Below are 10245 nucleotides of genomic sequence, written 5' to 3'. Positions count from 1 at the left end.
GGGGGGAAGAAGCCCTCCAAGCAACTCAACGAAAAATATTCAGGTGTGTAGAACGAGAGAGCATGCGCTAGCACTCGAACTAAGAACTCAGAATTGCTAGCACTCGAACTCAGAATTGCTTCACCCGCTACCAAGAAACCCATTGCCACTACGCAAAGGACATCATACACGCGCGCGCGCCCCCCAAGATTTGCCCAACGACAACCCTGTGGCTATGAGAGCGCCATGATGGCCACTGCTCATGCCGCTTAGAGTCAGGTGACGCAGGGGACTAAACTAACTCGTTAGATTTTACATGAACTCAGATCAAAATTTGCCTGCATTTGTTCCTGGCAGCGTAAGGAACAGAATTGGGATGGATGAATTTAAACATAAACAGCTCAAAGTGTCACATGTTTGTCCCAAATATTGCAAGTCCCCACGCAAATCTCCCACGTTTCACATTTGACCTACTCCGTCAGTCCATCCATCAGTCCATATCGCGTGCACTCCAGCGAACATCATGAATAGGCACGGCAGAAGGGGATGGAATGTGAATTGAATGGATCTATGTATAATTTTACACTGTATTCTGTTTGTCAGGCTATCTCCTGCTGGCTCCTTTAATATACAACTACCAAGAAATTACAGTGCTGCAACAGCGCTTTTTTGGTATTTTCGTCTTGCATCTCTTTCTCCTTTTTTTTTTGGTTGCTTTTCTCTATCGTGCTTACCACCTAAGAGATGTTAGTACACAGCAACACGAAGCAGACCGGGCTGTGGTTGCGTGTAATGCAGGCCTTCGTCCAGAAGGAACTGCTCCACAGCAATAGGCAACCTTGCGGTGCGAGAACCCTTGGTATGGTGGCCTGTTCCGACGCATATCATGACCTGCATCCTCTCCCCCGAAGCCCTAGCAGCACCCCTCAGGGAACCTAGCTCAACCTTCAGGATATGAATTGCTTCGCTTACATGGAGGCCATGCAAATCAATCAGACGGTCACTCCCCCGTTGCAAAGAACCAGGGTTCCTGAAAAGCAAAACAATGAATCAGCATGAAGTAGATGTGTTTGTAAATACTTCGGGGCAGCTATTATTAGATATACAAGGAAAAAGTTATTAAGGAACCTCTGTCGATAAATAGCTTCTCTAGCTTTCTCATGAGCTGCTTTCATCTGTGAGTTATACGTCTGTCCTTTGATGCTTAGTTCCTTGGCCAGAGCTTTGTTGCCGACTAGGTAAGCTTGTCTAGCCTGTCAAGTACTCTTTCATAAATACTTCAACAACTAACAAAACTGGTAAGTACAAAGTACAATATGCAGCACTTAGCAACTGGTGACATCCTTCATGAAATCGAGGTGATAGTAGATATATGTCGCACAAAACCACCAATTTATATGGCTTCTGAACTTACAAAAGGTAGTAGAAACATATACAGAAACATGGATAGTCTCTGTCTTTTATTCAGAGAGGAAAGGAACAAGACCCGCTATGCCATTGATGGTTCAACAGATGATCAATTTGCATACACGCATAAATGGGAGATGTGATGATTTACAGTTTATTCTTAAGTGCAGTTACAAAAGGTAATCATATGACACTGATGCGAATCAACAATAAATAGATGAAAAACAATTTAAAATGTCAAATTCAGCCAAAACCAATTAGTGGATGTCACAGTCAATATGTAGGCGAAGTCCTCAACAAGTTCATGCTATGGTTCTCTCGGTGATTTTATTACAATATTCCCTTTGAACACGAAACATGTACAACCGAGCATCTGAGACCACAATAAAGATGCTTACCTGCTCAAAGCATGCATTTCGGACACGGGCAAAATCACGAGCTTCTTCCCTGGATTCTGAATACATATTTGCTGTTGGGCCACGTAAAAAGATATATTCATCAGTCTGTACTTGCACCTATCTCCAAAAAATGAAAAAAACACTACTACTCCCTTGCCTTTAATTTTTTGTAATTTGGCAGTCAAGTTCACAGAAACAGTTCACTTAATACATTTCCAATTATGCACATCTAACTACAATTGTCTCCTGAGATCTATCCAGGATCCACATAGCCCTAGTTCAAATATATACATTGCAAAGTAGAAGGTACAAATGCTAAGTTGCCTATTATAAGATAACAACAATACAATATGCAAAATCATCAAAATACACAGGAAGAAGTTATAAGATTCAGATGAGTTTACCAACTGCATCACCAGTATCAAGCCATGGAGCTGCACGTGCACTGCTATAACTTTGATACTTGTTCCCAGAAGATGCTTTAGTGCCAAAATTGTACTGCTTGGGTACAGAAACGGTTGAAACACCATTGCTATAATCAGGACATTTCTTAAACTTCCCATGGCCAGAATTCTGCGATGCAAGTTTACGAACAGCTGAAACAAAATCACCAGTACCACTAGGTATGGTGTTTGAATTGCGTCCACTGAAGATGCCAAGGATATCCAAATTTCCCTTGGAGAAACCGTTTTGATCCTCAACTGTTGGCAGAGCAGGGAAGTCCCCTGTGCTAAAGTTTGGTGCACTGGGGGCCATATTCATAGTCTGGTTGGAGATTGGATCCACTTGCATCTGTGAAAATCAAAAAAAAAAATTTGAGATTATACTGAATATTGCAATTGTAACAGTTACTCGAAGCGATGTACACTGTCAACCAAATAGAAATGTAATTTTTCAAAGGTTACATGGTACTCCATCCAACCAGAAATAAGTGCCTCGAATTTGTCTAGATTCGCATGTATCTAGACATGTTTTAGTGTGTAGATACATGCGAATCTGGACAAATCTGAGTCACTTATTTCCGGACGGAGGAAGTACATTTAATACTGGTGTCTTAACAAAAATTAAATTCACAGTTAAGATTATGGCGATATATGTCAAGAGATGCCTATGTTAAGCAATGCTCTAGGTGGATGCGTGGGAGAGTTAAGATGAATACTACAGATAGAAAGAGATTACCTCTAGCTGGGTAAGGATTTCAATAGTATGGTTGAAATCACATCCATTTGCATAGTACAGCTCCCCAAGACTCTCTGCTGAGAATCCAGGAAACTGGGACGCTAAATACTCTAGTGGGTCAAAAAGGCCATCTGATGCAGCAACATACTCACTAGCAAAACTGTCAGAATCATAATGAAGGTCCTGATTCTCATTAGCAAAATGGAGATCACCCACATAATTCTGCTCCCAGTTGCTCGAACCAACAGTTGAGAAGGTTGCCTGTGAATTATCGTCATAGAGCAAATTGGGATGCCCATGTTCCAGGATTTTGCTAGCTGAAGACAAGTCCTGGTGTTCTCTTGACAAGCGGCTAGCTTTTGTCCCATAGAACGGAGGTGCGTTCAAGGATAATCCAGCAAGGGACAGGTCCTCAGGTTCAGATTCGATTTTCTCGAACGAAGTGAAGTCTGGAATGATATCATCTGGAAGCTGCTTACGCCAGAACTGGTGCGCCTCGTCGTCCGAGTTGTTAGACTTGGACGACTCGGACCTATCTAGGACTGTTTTTCCAGAGGACCCCGTAACTTCAGATTTAGATACATCTGAATCTGCGTTACCGCCAAATGATGGTCTAATAGCACATGAAGGGACAAATTCTGCCGCATTGGGATTTAATGCGGTGACTTTATTTGGTAACATTGCCCTTGCGTCTCCGTTATTTGGAGCAACTTTATTCAGAGAAGTCATTGTTTAACACAAAGTACATGTACAAGAAAACTCGTCTAACAAGATTTACCCAAGCCCTGAAAAGGTAGCAAAGATGAGGGTTAGTAATAGCATGGCTCAGCATGTTCACAAGAAGTATATTCTTAATGAGTAACTGAAGCAGAAAAGGCATAGCTTCTGTAATGGTAGGAAACTAGGTAACTAGAGATAATAAATTTATGCGAGATTTTCCAAACTAGGTTTAGACATTTATTTACTGCTGATTTACATGATAATACATGGATGAAAAAAAATGAAGAGGATGGATTCAGTCAAAAAACAAGTTGAGAAGCGCCAAACTAGTCAGTTACTTTAGGTCGTACTGTTAGGTTCCCACGAAGTTTTTTTTTGTTAGTATCAGGCAGACATGGCCACACCAGAAATAGCGGTTTCCAAATTTACCCAGTACCCATAGCCGGTAGGTATCTTTCCAAAAAAAAAAGGGCGTTAGAGTAGCAGCGTGTCACCCGTTTGCACACGGAATGGCGTGCCCTTTCTTAGCTGAAATAACTGCCTACCTTACCAGAAGAGCTTCCCACGTCAGAAAAGGCAGTTTTACCGGTTTGTATTCGCCAGATTCATCCGCTAAGACGTTAGAAAATCTGCTAGTTTATTGGTGTGCATGGGCTTTTAACAGCAAATTTTCGCACGCCCTAAATTATTGAATTCGCGTGAGCTGCAAGCATAGCAAAGATGGAGCAAAACGGAAGATGAAAATAAGCTTTGGAGAGCTAGGAAAAAAAAACATCTGCATGGAAAGAGCAAGAAAAGAGATTGAGCAAACAGTTGCAGCACCTGGCTCGCTCTCCAGGCCACCGGCACGCGCTACGAAGAGAGATAGAGAGAGAGAGGCGATGGAAGGGAAGGAGAAGACGCTAATAAATCAGAGCAGGACGCCGCGCGAGATCCAGGCCAGATCTACCGGCAGAGGCGAGGCTATGTGGCAGATCTGGAGAGGTTCCGCCAACGCGAGCCGATGCCTTTCCGCCGGTCGACGAGCTGGTAGTGGTATGTGGCAGGCGAGCGGCCCATAGGGGGCGCGAAGGGGAAGCCTTGGCCGCCCTCCCCCACGCCGGCCGCGGGGCAGGGTTCGGTTTACCGCCCGCGAAACGGAGTCGGAAGGAAGGCGCGGCGGGGAGGACGGGGACGGCGCGGAGACGGAGTCGCCGGGATTTGTGGGGTTGGTCGCCGGGAAGGGGAAGGGGAGGAGGAGGATGGGGGAGGGGAGGATAGGCGAGGGATGGTGGAGTTTGACCCGACGCGGCGGGTGGTGGGGCCGAACCGTAGCGGAGCGGTGGCGTGGAGGAGAAGGGATGGGTGGCCTTGGAATCGGTGACGGGATCGGGATGAGGGCGCACCTGGCTGGCTGCACTGCGCTGCGACGCGAATATGCGGCTCGCTGATTCGACCAAGGAAACCTCTGGTTGCTGCTTCGCTGGCAATCCCTATTCTACGCTTCAGGCGAGTGATAACCTGTCTTAGGTACCCTTCTCCTTCTTTCCCACAGTTGCTGGGCCGGCTCACTTCCCCCTCATGGGCTGCCCCAGCGGTGCCAACCGCGGGTGGCGGCAAGTTGAATCACCACTTAGCGGGATTATTAGTACATGGGTCTCTTTCTTGGGCAGAAAACCAAATCCATGTATCTTTACCAATTAACCAATTTCTTAACGCCGGGTTGATCCTAAAGAGATACAACTTCCTCATGAATTTATCCTGAATCGGGACATTTTGGCTCAACTTTATCCTAGTTTTGCTGAAGGAGAAACCCCTTTTTTCACCTTAAATTGGTCCAAATATGCAGAATTTCTGACTTTTCGCGGAGGACTAGATCCAGTAACCGGTGGTTCAAATGGTATATCCGACGATGGAGGTAGGGGGATTTGGCGGAGGAGAGGCGAGAACGCGGTGGAGGACAAGCTGGATGAGGAAGAAGAAGAAGACCTGCACGACATTCTCCCATTCATGGGCCCCACCTGCTCCTACCATTGCGGGTGTTGGTGTCGTAACAAGTGCGTCGATGGTCAACTAGGACACTCCTAGTACGCTGGTCCTATTTCGCTTTAGGGTAGCCATGGAGATACTCTGGTGCTAGGCCTGGGGCTGCCTTGGAATACCCCAACTTCAAAAACCCGAACCAAGCCACACGCTTGGCTTGATATAAATTTTGAAAATCTAGACCCGAGCTCGGCCTCAAGTAAAAGAAAGAAACTTCGGTCTGGCCAAGCTGGGAACCTTTGTAGCACGCTTAGTGCGTGTAGGGTTGCAAGCCGCTCCAGTATGCAGACCAATAGCATGTACTCCCTCCTATCTGAAATAAGTGTCAAGACGTTTTTGCAAACACACCATCGAGCTTTATTTGTCGTCAACCCGCACTCCCCTACGGAATAGACTAGAACAGGCATTGATGACGCGTAAAGCACACGCCCGTTGGGAACCCCAAGTGAAAGGTGTGATGCGTACAGCAGCAAGTTTCCCTCAGTAAGAAACCAAGGTTTATCGAACCAGTAGGAGTCAAGAAGCACGTTGAAGGTTGATGGTGGCGGAGTGTAGTGCGGCGCAACACCGTGGATTCCGGCGCCAACGTGGAACCCGCACAACACAATCACGTAACTTTGCCCCAACGTAACAAGCGAGGTTGTCAATCTCACCGGCTTGTCAGTAAACAAAGGATTAGATGTATAGTGTGGATGATGATGGTTGTTTGCGAAGAACAGTAAAGAACAATTGCAGCAGTTTGTATTTCAGATGTAAAGAATAGGACCGGGGTCCACAATTCACTAGTGGTGTCTCTCCCATAAGATAAACAGATGTTGGGTGAACAAATTACAGTTGGGCAATTGACAAATAAAGAAGGCATAACAATGCACATACATATATCATGATGAGTACTATGAGATTCAATCGGGGCATTACGACAAAGTACATAGACCGCTATCCAAGCATGCATCTATGCCTAAAAAGTCCACTTTCGAGTTATCATCCGAACCCCTTCCAGCATTAAGTTGCAAACAACAGACAATTGCATTAAGTATGGTGCGTAATGTAATCAACACAAATATCCTTAGACAAAGCATCGATGTTTTATCCCTAGTGGCAACAAGACATCCACAACCTTAGAACATTCGTCACACTGTCTCGCATTTAATGGAGGCATGAACCCACTATCGAGCATAAATACTCCCTCTTGGAGTCACAAGTATCAACTTGGCCGAGCCTCTACTAGCAACGGAGAGCATGCAAGAACATAAATAACATATATGATAGATTGATAATCAACTTGACATAGTATTCAATATTCATCGGATCCCAACAAACACAACATGTAGGATTACAAATAGATGATCTTGATCATGATAGGCAGCTCACAAGATCTAACATGATAGCACAATGAGGAGAAGACGACCATCTAGCTACTGCTATGGACCCATAGTCCAGGGGTGAACTACTCACACATCGATCCGGAGGCGAACATGGCGATGAAGAGACCTCCGGGAGAGGATTCCCCTCTCCGGCAGGGTGCCGGAGGCGATCTCCTGAATCCCCCGAGATGGGATTGGCGTCGGCGGCGTCTCTGGAAGGTTTTCCGTATCGTGGCTCTCGGTACTGGGGGTTTCGCGATGGAGGCTTTAAGTAGGCGGAAGGGCGGAGTCGGGAGAGTCACGGGGGACCCACACGCTAGGGCCGCGCGGCCAGCACCTGGGCCGCGCCGCCCTGTTGTGGCGGCGCCTCGTGGCCCCACTTCGTAAGTCCTCCGGTCTACTGGAAGCTTCGTGCAAAAATAGGACCCTGGGCGTTGATTTCGTCCAATTCCGAGAATATTTCCTTACTAGGATTTCTGAAACCAAAAACGTTACAAAACAAAGAATCGGCTCTTCGGCATCTCGTCAATAGGTTAGTGCCGGAAAATGCATAATAATGACATATAATGTGTATAAAACATGTGAGTATCATCATAAAAGTAGCATGGAACATAAGAAATTATAGATACGTTTGAGACGTATCAAGCATCCCCAAGCTTAGTTCCTACTCGCCTCGAGTAGGTAAACGATAACAAAGATAATTTCTGAAGTGACATGCTATCATAATCTTGATCATACTATTGTAAAGCATATGAGATGAATGCAGCGATTCGAAGCAATGATGAAGATAATGAGTAAACTAATGAATCATATAGCAAAGACTTTTCATGAATAATACTTTCAAGACAAGCATCAATAAGACTTGCATAAGAGTTACTCATAAAGCAATAAATTCGAAGTAAAGGTATTGAAGCAACACAAAGGAAGATAAAGTTTCAGCGGTTGCTTTCAACTTCAACATATATATCTCATGGATAATTGTCAACACAAAGCAATATAACAAGTGCAATAAGTAAACATGTAAGAATCAATGCACACAGCTTGATACAAGTGTTTGCTTCTAAGATAGAAAGAATGGGCAAACCGACTCAACAATAAAGTAGAAGATAGGCCCTTCGCAGAGGGAAGCATTGATTACTATATTTGTGCTAGAGCTTTTCATTTTGAAAACAAGAAACAATTTTGTCAACGGTAGTAATAAAGCATATGTGTTATGTATAAGACATCTTATAAGTTGCAAGCCTCATGCATAGTATAGTAATAGTGCTCGCACCTTGTCCTAATTAGCTTGGGTTAACACGGATTATCATTGCATAGCATATGTTTCAACCAAGTGTCACAAAGGGGTACCTCTATGCCGCCTGTACAAAGGTCTAAGGAGAAAGCTCACATTGGATTTCTCGCTTTTGATTATTCTCAACTTAGACATCCATACCAGGACAACATAGACAACGTGATAATGGACTCCTCTTTAATGCATAAGCATTCAACAACAGCTTAATATTCTCATAAGAGATTGAGGATTAGTCGTCCACATCGAAACTTCCACCATGAATCATGGCTTTAGTTAGCGGCCCAATGTTCTTCTCTAACAGTATGCATACTCAAACCATTTGATTGTGAAAACCACCTTACTTCATACAAGACGAACATGCATAGCAACTCACATGATATTCAACAAAGGTAAAAGAGTTGATGGCGTCCCCAGAAAACATGGTTACCGCTCAACAAGCAACTTATTAAGAAATAAGACACATAAATACATATTCTTCACCACGATAGTTTTTAAGGCTATTTTGTCCCATGAGTTATATATTGCAAAGGAAAAGAATGGAAATTTTAAAGGTAGCACTCAAGTAATTTACTTTGGAATGGCGGAGAAATACCATGTGGTGGGTAGGTATGGTGGACACAAATGGCATGGTTATTGGCTCAAGGATTTGGATGCACGAGAAGAATTCCTCTCAATACAAGGCTAGGCTAGCAAGGTTGTTTGAAGCAAACTCAAGTATAAAAGGTGCAGCAAAGCTCACATATGAACATATTGTAACTATTATAAGACTTTATATTGTCTCCTTGTTGTTCAAACACCTCAACCAGAAAATATCTAGATTCTAGAGATCAATCATGCAAACCAAATTTTAACAAGCTCTATGTAGTTATTCATTAATGAGTACAAGGTACATGATGCAAGAGCTTAAACAAGATCTATATGAGCACAACAATTGCCAAGTATCACATTATTCAAGACATTAAACCATTTACCACATGCGGCATTTTCCGTTTCCAACCATATAGCAATGAATGAAGTAGTTCAATTTTCGCAATGAACATTAAAGATGAAGCTAAGAACATATTTGTTCATACGAAACAGCGGAGCGTGTCTCTCTCCCAAACAAAGAATGCTAGGATCCGATTTATTCAAACAAAAACAAAAATAAAAACAAACAGACGCTCCAAGTAAAGCACATAAGATGTGACGGAATAAAAATATAGTTTCACTAGAGGAACCTGATAAGTTGTCGATGAAGAAGGGATGCCTTAGGCATCCCCAAGCTTAGACTCTTGAGTCTTCTTAAAATATGCAGGGATGAACCACGGGGGCATCCCCAAGCATTGACTTTTCACTCTTCTTGATCATATTGTATCATCCTCTTCTCTTGACCCTTGAAAACTTCCTCCACACCAAACTCGAAACAAACTCATTAGAGGGTCAGTGCATAATTCATATATTCAGAGGTGACATAATCATTCTTAACACTTCTGGACATTGCACAAAGCTACTGAAAGTTAATGGAACAAAGAAATCCATCAAGCATAGCAAAACAGGCAATGCGAAATAAAAGGCAGAATCTGGCAAAACAGAACAGTTTGTAAATATGAATTTTAAAGAGGCACCATACTTGCTCAGATGAAAATGCCCAAATGTAATGAAAGTTGCGTACATATCTGAGGATCACGCACGTAAATTGGCAGATTTTTTTGATTTTTCTACAGGGTCTTGATGCGTGTAGTTGACACGTCCGTTGGGAACCCCAAGAGGAAGGTGTGATGCGCACAGCGGCAAGTTTCCCTCAGTAAGAAACCAAGGTTTAATCGAACCAGTAGGAGTCAAGAAGCACGTTGAAGGTTGATGGCGGCGGGATGTAGTGCGGCGCAACACCGTAAATTCCGGC

General features: G+C 43.7%; 1 protein-coding gene across 1 annotated transcript; it reads right to left on the bottom strand.

The window, feature by feature from the left end:
- Positions 1-518: 518 nt before the first annotated feature.
- LOC124685217 (polyadenylate-binding protein-interacting protein 7-like) lies at positions 519-3823 on the bottom strand. The gene is made up of 5 exons (XM_047219551.1): positions 2964-3823; positions 2189-2576; positions 1785-1855; positions 1108-1232; positions 519-1009 (listed from the first exon to the last, which is right to left on the bottom strand). The coding sequence occupies exons 1-5, from the start codon at positions 3690-3692 to the stop codon at positions 727-729; spliced, it is 1596 nt and encodes a 531-aa protein (XP_047075507.1). The 5' UTR covers positions 3693-3823; the 3' UTR covers positions 519-726.
- Positions 3824-10245: the final 6422 nt, after the last annotated feature.

The sequence above is a fragment of the Lolium rigidum genome, chromosome 1, assembly GCF_022539505.1.
Source record: "Lolium rigidum isolate FL_2022 chromosome 1, APGP_CSIRO_Lrig_0.1, whole genome shotgun sequence".
Classification (NCBI taxonomy): Eukaryota; Viridiplantae; Streptophyta; class Magnoliopsida; order Poales; family Poaceae; genus Lolium; species Lolium rigidum.
Note: the sequence above shows the minus strand (reverse complement) of the source record. Positions and strands in the feature narration are given on the sequence as shown.

Coding starts and splice junctions, on each gene's coding strand:
- LOC124685217 (XM_047219551.1), bottom strand. CDS start 3,692: ATGACTTCTCTGAATAAAGTTGCTCCAAATAACGGAGACGCAAGGGCA. Junction 1,856..2,188: donor TGATACTGGTGATGCAGTTG/GTAAACTCATCT, acceptor GTGGCCCAACAG/CAAATATGTATTCAGAATCC. Junction 1,010..1,107: donor GAAGCTATTTATCGACAGAG/GTTCCTTAATAA, acceptor TTTGCTTTTCAG/GAACCCTGGTTCTTTGCAAC.